General features: G+C 44.4%; 1 protein-coding gene across 2 annotated transcripts in view; it reads right to left on the reverse strand.

Moving 5' to 3' along the window:
- Positions 1 to 9,449, reverse strand: part of OIT3 (oncoprotein induced transcript 3) — a 48,877-nt gene extending 39,428 nt beyond the window's left edge. Inside the window, exons 1-2 of one of the 2 annotated variants that reach the window (XM_077350419.1) lie at positions 9,223 to 9,449; positions 2,034 to 2,408 (exon numbers count right to left, since the gene is read on the reverse strand). In XM_077350419.1, coding sequence (XP_077206534.1) covers positions 2,034 to 2,408; positions 9,223 to 9,352 — 505 coding nt within the window. In that variant the 5' untranslated portion in view covers positions 9,353 to 9,449. Of the gene's footprint in view, positions 1 to 2,033; positions 2,409 to 7,414; positions 7,551 to 9,222 lie in introns of those variants that run through there. The other variant, XM_077350420.1, reaches the window with a different exon arrangement.
- Positions 9,450 to 16,052: the final 6,603 nt, after the last annotated feature.

Raw genomic sequence — 16,052 nt, forward strand, 5'->3', positions numbered from 1 at the left:
CCCCCCCCCCCGTGCTTTGGCGCTGGCTGCTTCGGTGCAAACAGATGCTTCGGATGCCGAAGCACCCAATCCTAGTTCAAAATCTGCACAAATAATATTTCTAACATTACAAAAGCCCACCAGTTTCATCCTTAACACTATTTCGTCCCTTATATTTGGGAAACAGCCTCCTGGGAGGAGACTGTCCAGGGCCCTGTCTGTCCAGGTCCACCCTGATTGGCCCTCCCCCTCCAGCTCCCTCCCACCCGCCTTGCCTGCTAGAAGCCTTGTGGCTGCAGCCTCCATTTGCGCCCAGGAGGGGCAGCAGCAGGGCTTGGCGGGCTGCAGGGATGCTCCTGGCTTGAGGGAGCGGGGTGTGGGGTTTGGAGCCTCCCTGGGGGCCACAAAGCCCTGCTGCCACCTCCTAGGCACTGGGAAGGACCCAGCCGGGGGGCAGGGGGGTGCGGAGTTCCACTGTCCCTTCATCCAACTCAACTGGGAGCACAGAGAGTGCCACGTCTGAAGCAAATCTCCTTCCCTTCCCCTTCTGCCCCTTTCAAAGCCCTTTTTTAAAAATGTGCTTTGATGCTAGAAATATGATAATATTGGATTCAGGTGTCAGTTTCTGGTTATCTCGTGGTTGCATTCGCTAGCAGGGGCTCATGGGAATTGTAGTCCATGGACATCTGGAGGGCCGCAGTTTGACTACCCCTGATCTAGATCAAGACTACAAGATGATACTTATTAAAAAATAAACACCTCCCCCCGAAAGACTCCCTTTATTTTAACAAAGAGCTAAAAGGAAGTGACTATAAGAACTGTTGCAGCAGCAATCCCAGGCAATCCAAGCCCTTTCCTAAAAAAGAACATCTTGGCTGCCCTCCAACCACATCTGGAAGGGACTCCAGAGCAAGGCTCCCCCCCCCCCCCAGCCAGAGGACCTGCCACCTCCAACTTCTCCTGAGCAAAAGAAAGAAGATCTTGGGCTTAAGAGATCCTCAGCTGAAAGGAAGGCGCTGTTTCCCAAAAGAAGATAAATGATATCCCTCATTTATAAAGTATAAATACCAATCAGTAGCACACCAGGAAGCTATTAATTAGGTTGCCTGGGGATGCAGAGCTGAATGCAAGACTGGCTTGAAATTAGTTGGGGAAGTCAGGCTAAGGGTTTTTCTTTTTTCTTCTCTTAATCGCATGAGAAAACCTCCTGCTGCGAGTTCAAGCAAACTTTCAGCAATGGACTTCAGGCATTTTTTCACTCCCGATGGCCACAGCATCTTTGAATTTCTCACACCCAGTTATGTGTGTGTGAACCTTAATACGAAAAAGAAAATGGAACAGAGGCATATAAAAGCTGCCCCTCCTGGGTTTCCCCCGTAATCTTTTCTGCCATCTTACCCACACCTAAGCTGGGATGGTTTGGGAGAAATCACAATAATGCCAGAGTGGCTGGCACCCATGAGGATGGGGAAGTCCAGATCTTCCCAATTCTGCCAAATGGGGGCATGTCCCCCCTGTAATCCAGACTCTATTGCAGCCTTTATGAAATTTTAGACTGTAGAGTAACCCTTGAAAAAAAATTGCAGGTTTTAAGGTAACCTGGAAGTGATGTTGGCTGGCCATGCCTCCAGAAACGACATGACATTGGAAGCGACATCGCCAAGAATTGCCCACCTTCCCCACCCATCCACCCCCAAGCCCCAGCTACTCAGCATCCAACTCTGCCTGCCACCTGGTGCAAAATCCAAGCCTGGAGGCAGGAGGGAGTCAGCCCCTCTGGGTTTCTGGCATAACCCTGGTTGGGAAGTGCTGCTCACTCTATTGCCTGGTTTGTAATAGCAATATATCTCTTAGGTTCTCAGAAACCCCAGCTTGGTTTTTTTTTTAAGGGGTCTACTCTTTTCATAATAGAGATCTACATTTCCCTGTATATGTGAACTGCGCCAAGGGGTTCTGCTGCGTGTGCCAAAAAGACAACCTTTCCTCCCCTCCGCATGTGCTTTGCCCAAAGAAGTGTCTGCAAAAAAGCAGAAGGTTAGCTGGGAGCTACTTACGCCCGCAGTAGACATGGTAGCAGACGCTGGGCTTTGTGAGGCGATAGATGTAATAGCCTTCTGGACAGGCCTTGACGTCGATGGTGGTGTTCCAGAGGCAGCAGTCCCCATTGAAGGAGGCACAGCCTTGCCTTTGAACAATGCCGTCCGATTCCTGGGGGTGGCTGCCGTTCAGCCAGACTGGGGCATGGGTACCGCAGTGGTTCTCCGGGATGCAGAAGGTGGGCATAGCGTCACCAGCCATCCCAGTGAAGCGGTACCATTCCCCATCAAGGGCACTGTCACACTCGGGTTGGTTGTGAGAACTGTTGAACTGGTGCTCTGTGTTCCTCCACGGTTCGTTCAGGGTGAGGTAGGCAGAACAAGGGTCCAGAGCTGAAACAGAGAAAGGAGGGAGAACCTTGTCAGCAGCCCTTGAAATAGAAGAGAAAGACACGAGAAATGGAAATCAGCAAGTCAAATCAAATACCTTTGGCGTTCTTAATAGATTCAAATGAGTGGCCGTGTTGGTCTGAAGTAGCACAACAAAATCAGAGTCCAGTAGCACCTTTAAGACCAACAAAGAATAAATCTTTGTTGGTCTTAAAGGTGCTACTGGACTCTGATTTTATTGAACACAGATGTGTAAGTGTTAAAAGTGTGCTAAAATCATTTGAGCTAAAACTCAAATTGGCTGGAAATGTTTAGCATATTTGAACAAGGTGGAGTAGAAAAATCTGGCGGTGGCTTCAGTTAATGGGGATTCTGGTCACCCAATAGATCTTAAAGCAGTGTCATAGGATTATAGATGCCTACTTCTCTCAGAGTTTTTATAAGGGGGTCTCTGAGGAGGGTATGTCGCTCACAGTGTTCCATAGTCTCTGGATGTTTTAGTGTGCCAGAGCAGATCCTCTCGGAAGATGGAACTTTTAAATACCAGCCCTTGGTTACAGCAGTTGGCAGCGCATTTAGACGTACCAGTATAAAACTTCATCTCAAAGAAGGCGATGTTAATCGAGAGAAGTATTCTGAGATCCTTGCAGCCCATGGGTATATATTAAAGAAGATGGGAGAGCATATTTTGTGTGCTCCTGCTACTAAAGTTTGATCGTCTATATCTAAGATTCGTTGTCGGATGATGTTATAGGCTTGTCTCTCTTAATAATTTTCCAGGTGTACTAGGGAGAGGCCGATAATTTGTAGTTTATTCGTCTTAGGCTGAGGGGAGAGAAAGTTGTCATTTGGCAGACAGAAAATTAGACTCCCTGCAGGCGCTCTGAAATTTAATCGCAGCCAAAATTTAATGATTCGAAGCCAGGCTTGAGAGGCAGGTTGCATGACACCTGCCTTGAGGTAAAGCTTAAAGTTGGAGGTGTATTTTGTATTAAAAGTGCTCTCCTGCTTGGTCAAGCTCAGTAGCAAAACTGTTGGTCATTTAGAACTTGTAAAAAAATCCAGAAATGATATAACATACAAATACCTTTCCCCTTTCCATCGGATGGAATCTACAGATGTTAATTTCCCCATACCTGTATTAACCACCTTGAGCCCACCATGGGAGGATGGTGGTATAAAATAATTATAACCATAAAAATGATGATGGTGGTGGTCAGGACTCTAAGGGCTTCATGAAATTACCTTGGGCACCAGCTCTGATCTACATCTGTTCATTTATGGCTTAAGGAATGAAAATTACCTGAAAGTATTCAGAAATAGGGTGTGAAAGAAGCAGAATTTGGTGTGAGGGGATTCAGAAAAGCCTACAGTTTCTTCAGATGGCAGTGAAGTTAGAGGATCTCAAGAGATCAATGCGAAATTGAGTCTGTGGTTCCAGAAGTGTTTGACAGCATGGTGGCTACAGTGTTTGAAAGGGACTCTGAAATCCATGGAGGTCCCACTGCATGGTGATACTGCAGCAGCCATTATGCACCGTTTAATGTTAGCAGAACTATCGGCCATGAACTTTCCATGGGCACTGCTGTTATTAACATATGACTTTTGAAGCTTGTCATGAATTGATTCTAGCTCCCTAGGTGATTTTTTTTTTTTTGGGGGGGGGGAGGAACCTGCTTTTATATAGTTCCTTTTCAGATTTGCCCCCTGATTTATATAATCTTAGTGTTTATTGACTGACATTTAAAATCTTCTCATGGTTGATCCAACTTGGCTTTGGGGTCCAAATCAAAACTCCCCCCTCAATTTAAACCTTACCTTCTGGTTTGGGAATGCATACCTAGGGCCATTCCGCACGACTTTAATGTAGCAGAAGGCTTGCAAATTGTAAACGCTACTAATTTGCAGTTCCGCAAGACGTCGCACACAATCTGCCACACTCCTGAAACAATCCCACAAAAAGCAATTCGTTGTAGCGCTTAAAGGGAAATCGGGAAAAGTGGATTCACCCTCCGAAAAGCGCTACACTCTTGCAAACAATCAGCAACACTAGCGGAAAAGACCTGTGCGTTCCCATTGTTGCGGTTCCAACAAAGTCCCTCCCCCCTGGCTCTCTCCTCCGAACTTCCGGCGAAGCGATCGCCTTTTTTTTCCTCAGAGAGAGCCGAAAGCAACGAACCAGTGAGGCTTCATTCACCCAGCGAGGCTTCTCCAGCTACAGTCCCTACACAGAAGTGCTTTAAAGCTCCCCTAAGTCGCCAAGCACAACACAGCCCCGTTTGCAAGTTCCCTTTATTTTTGGCCGAAAATCGCGCCCGTGCAGGGGGGGGGATTTTTTTTTTCACTCGGGGGAGCGTGGTAATGATGAATCGCCAGCTCACACGCCAGCTAGATAGGTCTCTACGTTAGGAGGAATCAAAGCATATTCGTTGCAACGTGTGTTTTTCTTTTTTCTTTTAAACCTGTTCTTAAAGGGAAAGGGGCTTTTCGGGAGCATGATAACAACCGCCCACTGGCTGGTCGTTTGATTGACGGCCAGGGGTGGGACAAAGCACAGAAAAAATTGCTTCCTTTCTAGTGATTTTTGTGAGACCGGAAACCTGTGGGAAACGATTGAAAAGCTACTGGATTCCACTACAAAGGCAGGTATGCGTAACGGCGAGATTGCACTTTTAAAAATAGCGTTTCCACTTTCTGGAACCAATTGGCAACCTTGGTCCTTGTGCGGAAAGGCCCTTAGACTTCACCTCTCATCAAGTAACTTACCAGTTCCTGAAACAGGCTTAAATAATGCACATTAAGGTCTACTGAAATATTCTTACCTTTCGTACCCTTCTCTGGGAAAGCCCTTGCCGGTCAATGGGACCCAGGGAAGTATAATGTGTAGTTAGGCCCTTGCCCAGGGGTAGTCAAACTGCGGCCCTCCAGATGTCCATGGACTACAATTCCCATGAGCCCCTGCCAGCATTCACTGGCAGGGGCTCATGAGAATTGTAGTCCATGGACATTTGGAGGGCCGCAGTTTGACTACCCCTGTCCTTGCCTAAGGATATGTTTTTCTGGCAATCCTAATAATGAAATTTCAAGCTCAGTTTCCAAGGGAAATGTAGATGCCTAGTTAAATAGAAGCCAGTTGTGATTATCCAGATGCCACAGTGAGGGGTGGTGTATAAATCAAATGAACGAATTATTACATAAATAAATTCCAAAGGGCTCACTGGGCTTACAATTGTTCTCTGAGTCCACCAAAGCTAGGATTGCCAGCACTCAGCTACACTGCTAGCAATGCAATAATCCAATATTTGGACAAAAGCTCTATGGTCAGAATGGCTTTACCATAAAGATTTTGCCCACTTATCAGAGTGTTGCTACGACACTGCTGACACTACAACATTGATTGTGTCACTTCTGGTGCACACTGGAAGAGATGTTGCCCTGTTGCTGGGGACATAACCTCTGACTCTCAACCTCTCCTGGGAGGTCCCCTTCCAGCTGATCAGCAGTGGTGGGGCAGGGTCTAGCAACAGGGGATTCCTCACCTTCACGAGAGGGGCCGATGCTTTATCGAGAGCTCTTCATAGCTGAATTTCTGATTTCTTCTCTGTTGGAAAGTACATGACCTTTGAGCCATGCCTTGAACAAAGGAAAAGAACTGCAATGCCTGTAGCAGGACTGGCCTCAGTCAATTTAGAAAGTTTTAATTTTGAAACTTTGTGCTATTTTCTTTTAGCTTTCTTGCTTATGACTTTTCACTGCCTTGAAAAATCTGGTTTTCCAGAACAGATAGGGTAAGAGATATAGGATTTGGGGGTGGAAAAAACCCTCTGCCATTTTCTAAAAGCTTGGGATGTCCAAAGGCTATTCTTGTGACTATTTTACAGCAAACTAAATCTATATATATATGCTGTAGTGGGGACAGCCAAGATTCAGATCACTCATTTTAAAAGGTCCACATAGGTTTGTACCAGCCAACTTTGATTTTAATGAGCTGCTTGTAGTTTTATTTCCATGATGCTCATTCTTTCACTGCAGATCTACTAGAGTATATTGTTTGGGTAATTTCCAAAGTTTTCAGGCCCAGTTATGGGGAACAGCTTTAATCACTCTGGTGGCTCCATTTTGTGATGGTTTTATTCCTACCTGGAAGCACTCTTGGCCACTGGTTGATGGGGTTCTGCCCAGGCAAGATTGGCTCCTCAGATCTTGGAAGCTAAGCAGGGTCTGCCCTGGTTAGTGCTTGGATGGGAGACTACAAAGGAGGGTCAGGATAAGCAATAGCAAACCATCTCTGAACATTTCTTGCCTTGAAAACCCTACAGCAGGGGTAGTCAACCTGTGGTCCTCCAGATGTTCATGGACTACAATTCCCATGAGCCCCTGCCAGAATTGTAGTCCATGGACTTTTGTAGGACCACAGGTTGACTACCCCTGCCCTACAGGGTGTCCATAAGTCAGCTGTGACTTGATGGCCAAAAAAAAAAAAGGAGTCTCATACCAGCTCAACCTTATGAGATGGGCCTTCAAAGACAGCTTCTTCCTTTCTTCCATCACCTCTCCTCTGGGAACCCCAGAGAAGATGTTGTGAGACACCTCATTTGTGCAATGACCATGTCTTGATCTCCAGAATCCTGAAGTGGGAGATTTGTGTGTCTGCAGAGAATAAGTCCTAAGGGACGTATTCCTAGGACTGAAAGGATTTTAAAGAGGAAGCCACCAGAGAGAATAATGTAATAAAAATATTTATTTCACCTTTCATCTGGGCTGCATTTCATCTTCCTTCAGCAGATTCTGCAGTGGAAGTTTGCTGCTTAAATCTCCACGTACATTTAACACCCGATTAAGCACCAGTTAACTGTGGCAGGCCATACCCACCATTAAAATAGGATTTATGCTAATTTTTTGCCCTGACTAAAGCAAATTCATTACTTTTCACTGTCATTATAATAAAACAACCGATCGCTCTGATTAAGCACATATAAACCGAGCCAAAAAGAAAAGAAAAGAAAAACCTGTTATCTTCCCTTTAGAGATTTGATTTCCCTCTCGGTTGCTTCTGCCACGCGGCACTGTGATTAGTTGACTTAAATTTTAGGCAGCATGTGATGCCACCACTATTTGAAAACAAAACTGCATTGAGGAGAAAATAACTGACTGCGGCTGCTGATTGCTTCTTGCTTCATTTGTCTGTGATTACTGAGGATTGGCTGCAAGCCACTTACCTCCTGAAGGCCAAACTATACCTTGCAGGAGCTGTAAATGTTCTCCCGCCTGCTCCTCTCCTGAAACGCACCTGTAGGGAGCTACCCATTTGTCTGGAGCAGCTGTGAGAAGAGTGGGCATTTAACCCTTCCTCTCTGTTTTCTCAGACATCAGATTTCCTCAAATTTCTGCTTGCCTTACGGGGGTGGGGGGGGGATACAGTCATAAAACAAGACTGACAGGGTGGTGCTAGGATGTTGGGCTTCTCCACAGTTATTAAGTAGTATATACAAGATTTATATACTGCCTGTCTGCCCAGTCAGTACCACCAATGGGCCTAACAATTAAAAGCAAAACTTAAAACTACCATAAAATCAATTGAAAGCCAAACAAACAGAGACAGCCATTATAACGTAGCAAGGAGGGGGTTGTTGAGGCCATGCCAGAGAAAGGTCTTCGTCACCCATGGACACAAGACACTGGTAAAAGGGGATGCACAAATATCTCTGGAGATTGAGTTCCAAATTTTGGTGTCATGATCTAGAAGATGTCTCTTGGGTTATCACCCCAAAAGCAGGTCCCTCAGAAAATCACCTTAGTGGTTGGATAGGTTCTTATGGATGTAGACAGTTCTTAAGGTATGCTGATCCAAACTATGTAGACTTTGAAAGTCACTACCAGCACCTTGAGTTGGACCAAGAGACAAATTCCCAGTGAACATGGACCCAATAATTTAAACTTCACCCCCCCCTTTTTTTTGAGGTTTCAGATTTTTTTGCAGATCTGTAGCTTGTCTCATATTTGTAGAAATATGTGTCCTGTATGTTCACAGCTCTCACCTCTGGATTTAAGTATCCACAGATGGAACCATGCTGAGAATTAGATATATTGATCAAGGAACCAGAAGAACTCCTCCAGTGGTCTGATGAGGAACGAAAGTGCACTAGAGCAGGGGTAGTCAAGCGGTGGTCCTCCAGATGTTCATGGACTACAATTCCCATGAGCCCCTGCCAGCATGAACATCTGGAAGACCACAGCTTGACTACCTTTGCTCTAGAGGGATTGGAATGTTGAATATATTGAACTGTACATTCTTGGGTGGGGAGGACAGAGAGGGATGAGAAGGGAGAAACCTGCCTGTTGTAGCTCATAGAATCATGGAGGGGGCGATTTTAACAGCAGAGTTTCCAAATTGCCCCCCCCCCCCCCACACACACACACATGGTTCTTCACATCCTCCAGCTCGTAAATGAAGGCATTCAAATCAATGATTCATAAAATGTTCATAAAATTATAGAACACTAAGAGACGGGTTTGGTGTTGGGTTATGTCAGTTTAAAGACCTCGTGGAAGCTGCTGTGCTGGGACGTTTCTGTTCCCATGTGTTTCCTGTCACGATGCTGCTTCGAGGCAGCATGTAATCATTTTCTTGCATCTCTGCTGCCCTGATAATACTGCTTATATAATAGAAAGAATAGAATCATGGAGTTGGGGCAATACAGGTCATCTAGTCCAAAATGAGATTTGACTGCAAAGTCCCAAAGGGGTGGACAAAATCCCTTTCAATCCCATCTCCCCCCCGCCCCCCCCCCCCCCACAGGCTTTTGCATCTACTTACCCACAATATTCTCTTGTATGGGCTGTGCCTTGCCGTAAAGGATGACTGGCAAGACCAGTAGTGGAAGCATTCCCATTGGTTTCTGCCCCAAGTATCTCAAAGCACCAAAACAAACCTCAGCCCACCCCATGGTTTCAGCTGGAGGTTCTCCCAGTCTCTCCGTTAACCTATTGAATGTTGGGAGTTATGAAGCCAGCTTGTGTGAAGAGTAACTCTGTTACTGGAAGTGTTATCAGAGGAAGAGGCTGAGGGGATACCGGACCCAATTTTAGCCTTGACCTGCCCACAGCAGTTCTGCCTTGTGGAGAGACCGGAGTTATTGTTTTCATGCCTTGATGCTGTTTATTAACCTATCTTCCCATTGTTTTGTTGTGCAGTTGCCCTACAGTGACGCCTCAGCTATCTTATCGGGAAAGGACCTCTGAGCAAAGGAATAACTGGACATCCTGTGGAGATGGGGGCCGAAGGAAAAATGGCTCTGGGTTATTATCTTTGTCTTTGTGTTTTCCTTCTAGTTCCCCCAAACGAAGAAAGGACAACCAGAGAATCTTAATCAGAGGAAATAGTGAGGTGAACAATGACAAACCTTCATTCTTAAATGCCCCAAATAGGAAAAATATCCCAATACTACATATCATTGGTGAGAAATAAGGGTTGTTTTTTTAAGCTGAAGAGATTGACTTTACTGTGCTGTTTTATGTTTCTACATCTGTATTTTTACTGTGAACTTTTTAATTCTTACAAGCCAGTGCATCACATATAGATTTAACAATGTGAGGCAAGAGCACATAGGTGGTGTCAATGGGTTTGAAGAGGCTGCCTTTTTTTGGCTACATAGTCCGTTGCTGCTCTTTGACCCTTATGTATTTTGGCTCTGACCACAACCAGCCATTTGGCATATCCTCTCCATGGGGGTCTTTGTAACTAACTATTTCTTCAATAGGGACCCTGGTTCCCTATACCACCAAGATTACTAGGTAGAGGAGGGAACTACTAGGAGGTTCGGTTGGCCCATTCTTCCTGGCCCAGGAACTCAGGTGACACTTAGAGGGCCAGTCCAGTGCCACTGACTGATACAAAGCCGCTTCCACCCCCCAGTTTGTTGACTTCTCTTTGTCTCACAATGAACAATCAACAGAAGAGAAAGGGAACCTTTCTAAGGCAAAGTGTTTGTAATAATATATACAATGAGTAAATACAATTTCTTTTACATCTTTTATGCATCAGAAGGAACAACCATAGCGGCTTCTAGGTCAATTCCGTTTTTAATGGCTTCATCAGTGCTTGAAACCTCCAATCCTCCCAAAACAGTTTGTAGTATCAAAGGTGGCAAAATCCTATAGCCTTTCCTTATATTACTATTGTTAATATTTTAATATCAATCGGCCATAGGCTCTGTAGGGTACTGCAGGGAATGCTAGTCAACGACCACGCTTGCTAGCAGAATTGACCAAGAAGCCGTTATGGTTGTTCTTTCTGATATATAAAAGATGTAAAAGAGATCGTATTTACTCATTGTATATATTATTACAAACACTTTGCCTTAGAAAGGTTCCCTTTCTCTTCTGTTGACTTCTCTTTGTCTGGCCAGTGGAATGCCACCAAGTCATCCCTTGCGTTGAGGGAGGAGGAAACTAGATTTTCTTTAAAAAAAAAAGAAAAAAGATCACTACAGCAAACTCTACCTCATCTTTTAAAAGCAAAACTTAATGCTCAAACATACATTATGAGTTGTGGAAGAGTCATTAATGGATCTCATGATACTGTAGATACGTGTCTTTAATTTTCTGCCACAGGCCTATGTGAATTCAGAGAAGGAAAGATTTAGATCAGGGCTAAACATCCTGTGTTGTTGCTCCGATCAAAGAAAAAGTTAGAAATGATGATCTGGGAGGTCTCTCAGCACATCTGTGGGACTCCTAAGGAAGCAGGATCGAAACAAGACCTGACAGAGACAGTACTAAATGGAGAGGCTCGTGAATGAATACCAAGCCAATGTACTTAAAAAATCAGTGAAGATTAAAAGAGCTGTCTGGGTGACAGAAGGTCATTGTAAAACAAAAAGTGTACAAGTCCAAGGGACACTGCGTAGCTGTTATAAAGGGTACACTAGAGAGCAATTAAACTGTTATATACAGAAAGACTACAAACATTTTTTGTTGTGGCTCTCAAGTTCAGGATCTGATCCATCCAGCGAAAAGGAAAGCAGCATCGTAAAGGTTGAGAAATGGCAGATGGGAGTTAAAAACACACACAACAAAATGGAATTTTCACTGCATGGCCATTAGAGACTATCAGCTCCCCAGAAGATAAACTACAGCCTAAGGGGAGGGGAGGGGAGGGGAGCAGTACAACAAGTCAAGGGAAGTTATGTATTTCTCATACTCAGAGGCTGATGTATTCTTTGATGTAGGATCAAATTAAAAAAAATGACAAGCTTCAGCTGAATTTCCGATTTGAAGTACAAGCTGTGTTATTTCTTGCCCATTTCCAGTTTCACTGCTGCTCTAGCTCACGCTAGCTAGCTGGTATGATTCATTCCATGCCTAGTTGGGTTATTGCAGTTGATCGATGAGAAGCCATTCTCTCCTATGGCCCAGCGACTTGGGGCCACTTGAAATCCAGACAAGAACCTTCTAAAATGAATCCAATTTAGTCCACAGCACAGTGGGTTTTCTTTCTGAGGCTACGGCAGCAGGCTTTGCCACCAGACCTCACAATTACTCATTCTCTTACTCTTTTGTTTTGTTGCACAAAGCACCCAGCCTGACATAAAGAGGAAGGATCCGTGGCTCACGAGTTGGAAAAACTTAGTTTCCATGAGTCCCTCCCCCTCAGTTCCTCTTTGGCTCTACCTGAGAAGGGGGTCTCTACATCTCATTTAGTGTAAGGGAGATACTGGACAGCCAGCCTTTCCTGCTCACAGAAGGAGAATATATATTTTTTGGTCTCCTTGGCCTCAGCCATCCCCCCCGCAGCCAGAAATCTCTAAGCCAATGCCGTGTCCCCCCCCCCCCCGATCATGCATTAAAAGTACATTGAGTGCCAAGTCCCAATTTACTTAGTATGCAGACTAAGGTGACCAGATTGTTACACTTTTGGAGGAACATCTGGGGGTACCTGGCAAATTGTACTTATTGTACTTATGTTGAAATTTAATATATATATATTTATATATATATTTAATATATATATATATATAACAATACTATTTTTGCATTCTGTGCATTCTATGAAACTTTTTGTTGCTCCATATAGACCAAATTTTTAATCAAGAACCCCCCCGGTCAATGGTGTCCCACTTTACCCATGTTAAAATCTGGTCACCTTAATGCAGACCCATTTGAAAAACCAGAGCATTCACAAACCATTAAACACTACAAAAACCCTGAGACTACTTCCACAGGCTTTTGGGTCAGGGGGGCACACAACTCTGAATTAACCCAGTTCACTCTTGGAACACTTTGGAGTTTCCCATTTTAAGTCGAGAGCATCAGGTCAGGAGCCAGGGCTGGGAACAATCCATTTTCTCCCCATTCCACTTTCATGCGAGACATATTCGAGACTTCAGGTGGGGAACCAGCGTGGTGTAGTGATTAAGAGCAGTGGCTTCTAACCTGATGAGCTGGGTTTGATTCTCCACTCCTCCACATGCAGCTAGCTGTGTAACCTTGGGCTAGTCACAGCTCTGATAGTGCTGCTCTCATAGAGCAGTACTACCAGGCTCTATCAGCCTCACATACCTCACAGGGTGCCTGTTGTGAGGAGAGGAAGAGAAGGTGATTGATTGTAAGCCGCTTTGAGACTCCTTCCGGTAGAGAAAAGTGGGGTATAAAAACCAATTAACTCTTCTAGTTGTGTTGGCCTGAAGCAGCATAGCAAAGTTTGAATCCAGTGGCACTTTTAAGACCAACCAAGTTTTATTCAAGGTATAAGCTTTCATGTGCAAGCACGCTTCTTCAGAAAGCTTATATCTTGAACAAAACTTCATCGGTCTTAAAGGTGCCACTGGACTCAGACTTTATTCCGGACTTGAAATCCTGTATGTTTTGTGACACACACAGGGGGAGGTGGTACATTTTGGTTACTGGCCCTAATAAAAACCTATCATGGGATTTGTGTTCCTTTTTCAGAAGAAAAGGTTACATAGGCAATCATTTCCCTAATTATATTTTCATCAATATTCCCCAATACGAATTAGGAATTAGGCCAAACCCTCATTCCAAATTGGAGGTGGGGAGTGTTAAATGCTGTGACGAAGAGCCTCGCACTGTTTTCCAGAGAGCTCTGAAATTTTAAAGGAAATTCAAGAAGGAAAGCAAAAAACCCTACATTCTTGTTTCTTCCCAATTTGGCATTTTATTTCAGGGACTGAATGCCACGGTGGATTAGCTCTCATTCATAAAGCCGCAGATAGCTACACCTGGAAAAGTAGATTGCGGTGAAAGAGTTAGACATGTTGCATCTGTATGGAATAAATAATCACAACTCTAACACCTTGTAATGGTCTCCCTGTCTGAATGCAAATCCATCACAGGTGCCTTAAAATCAATGAACTATAGCAAAATCTCTTGGCGGCCAGATATCTTGAGATTACCGCTAAGAAACTAAGCTTCCTCCCAAGTCTTATCTCAAGAAAGCAGCTATATAAGTTGGGGGGGGGGGGAACCAGAGATGGAGTACGGCCACGGACACCTTAGCATATATAGTGTATAGTTTTCACTTGGTTTCTGTGCTACTTCTGACGACATTGAGAAGTACATAATTCTTTTATATAAAATGGAAAAAATCCCATAACGAAGAAAACTATGTTGGAGAGGAGAGATCTAATCTTCTAGCCTAATCTAATTTTCTATAGAGAAAAGGTTGTGTAAAAAGCCCATCTATAAGACTGAAATGGTTATTCAGACAAAAGTGGTTATTCAGTGAGAACCAGGCAGCTTTTTCACTCATTCCTAGTCAAGCCACTTATTATAACTTCTGTTCTGCAAGATGGTTGTCTATTCAGGTTCAAAGATCCACAGTGTATCCTTTTCACCAGCAGAAAAGTTGGTTAGATACAAGCCTTAAGATTTACTTTGTGTTGCCAGACCTTGGCCAACAACCCCAGTGTGGCAAAGGCTCACTAGAAAGGTATCCTATGACATCATTTCCTCCAGCGTAACCAGAAGGGGCCTCACAATATGATCCCTCTGAAAATTCTATGGTTAAAACCATAGAGTTTTCAGAAATCCTAGAATATTCTGTGACAAAGTGAAATCACTTCTAGACACGCAGAATGCTGTTCCGGCGCCTGTATTTCCCACCACCGCTTTCCAGAGCAAGAATGTGCAACAGTTCTCCCACCCACAGCAGCCCATACAAACTAATCCTACTACTCATTTAAATTCCTAGCTAGCAACTCATGTTGATAGATTTTTCTGAGAAGAGAAAGTGGTATTGTGGGTCAAAGTGCCTCTCACAATCTTCTCATTTTTTGGAGGGGGGGAGGGTGGAAGCATGAACCTGCTCCAAAAACTGCCATCTATAATGCATGACTAGGAGCTCCATTATCTCCTGCTTGGGGAAGAGTTGTGAGGCTCCCCTGACACTAGTCACCATGGCAGCAGAGGGGTGGTCCAGATGTCAAAAAATGATTACACAAAAGAAGTTGCATATAGATGGGCACAAACCTAAAAATTCTGAACCTAACCAACCCCTAAGCCAAACCAGCCAGTTTGGATCCCCCTTTCTCCCAACCACAGATTGCCATGGCCAGGAGAAAAGGTGTGTGTGTGTGGGGGGGATCACCCGGGAACAGTTAAATGCTAGTTTCACTTTCCCCCACTTTGAAGCAAATCAGACAAGTAAAATGGCTGCCCAATGGGGGAGGGGGAAGCAAAACCAACAGGTGAAATAGCTGGCAATCATTTCAGCCTAATTGCTGTGTGGGTGGTCGTTAGGCTGAAATGGCTGCAAAGAATTTCACTGGTCAATTTTGTTTGGAACCAGAGAGAAGTGAAACTGACAAGTTTAATGGCTCACAGTCATTTCAACCTAACAGCTGACAGGTGGCTGACAGCCATTTCAGCGTAACAGTGGGGCAGATGCACCTGCCAGGTGTCAGATTGAAATGGCTGTGAGCCATTTCACTCGTCTGTTTACCTTCCCACCACTGCTTGGAAGTGAAATGGCTTGCAGCCATTTAAACATAACAGGTCAGCTGTGGACTCGTGCTGCTCAGCTTTTAGATTTAAATGGGCCAAACAGTCAAACCGGACAAAAGTCTGGTAAATGTTCAGAGAAGGCACCTTCTCTAAACATCATTTTGGGGGCTTTGAACTGAGCCAAGTTTGTGCTGAATTTTGGCTCATGAACCGGCTTGTGCCCTTCCCTGATGCTCAGTGAAAAAAACAGTCACACATTATAGCTATCACATAGGATTTCCATCATATTTTTGTGTGTGCAATGTATGGAAGTATCCCAAGACAACTTGATTTGGTCTTGACTGGGGATGAGCACAAACCACAAAAATGCAATGTTTGTGTTTTTCATGAAAAGTAGAAGGCAGGGGTTTAACCACCTGCTATCTGCTCTTCATCAACTGCCATAAACTGAATCAAAATTCCTGAAAATTTGTGACAAAATTTAGTTCATCAGCCCATATGTGCCCATCTCTGATCTTAACGTGTGTGCTGCTGAAGTGAGGCCATTCCTTGTCTTGACTAACTGGGGAGGCCTAGCCATTTTACTTCTTCACACTGTGTGTGGACGGGTACCATACTGAGGGCTGAGAGCTCACTGACCTTATTTTTACCTCATCAGGCACAACACAAATTTCAACACACCGG

Source organism: Paroedura picta, chromosome 8 (assembly GCF_049243985.1).
Source record: "Paroedura picta isolate Pp20150507F chromosome 8, Ppicta_v3.0, whole genome shotgun sequence".
Taxonomy (NCBI): domain Eukaryota; kingdom Metazoa; phylum Chordata; class Lepidosauria; order Squamata; family Gekkonidae; genus Paroedura; species Paroedura picta.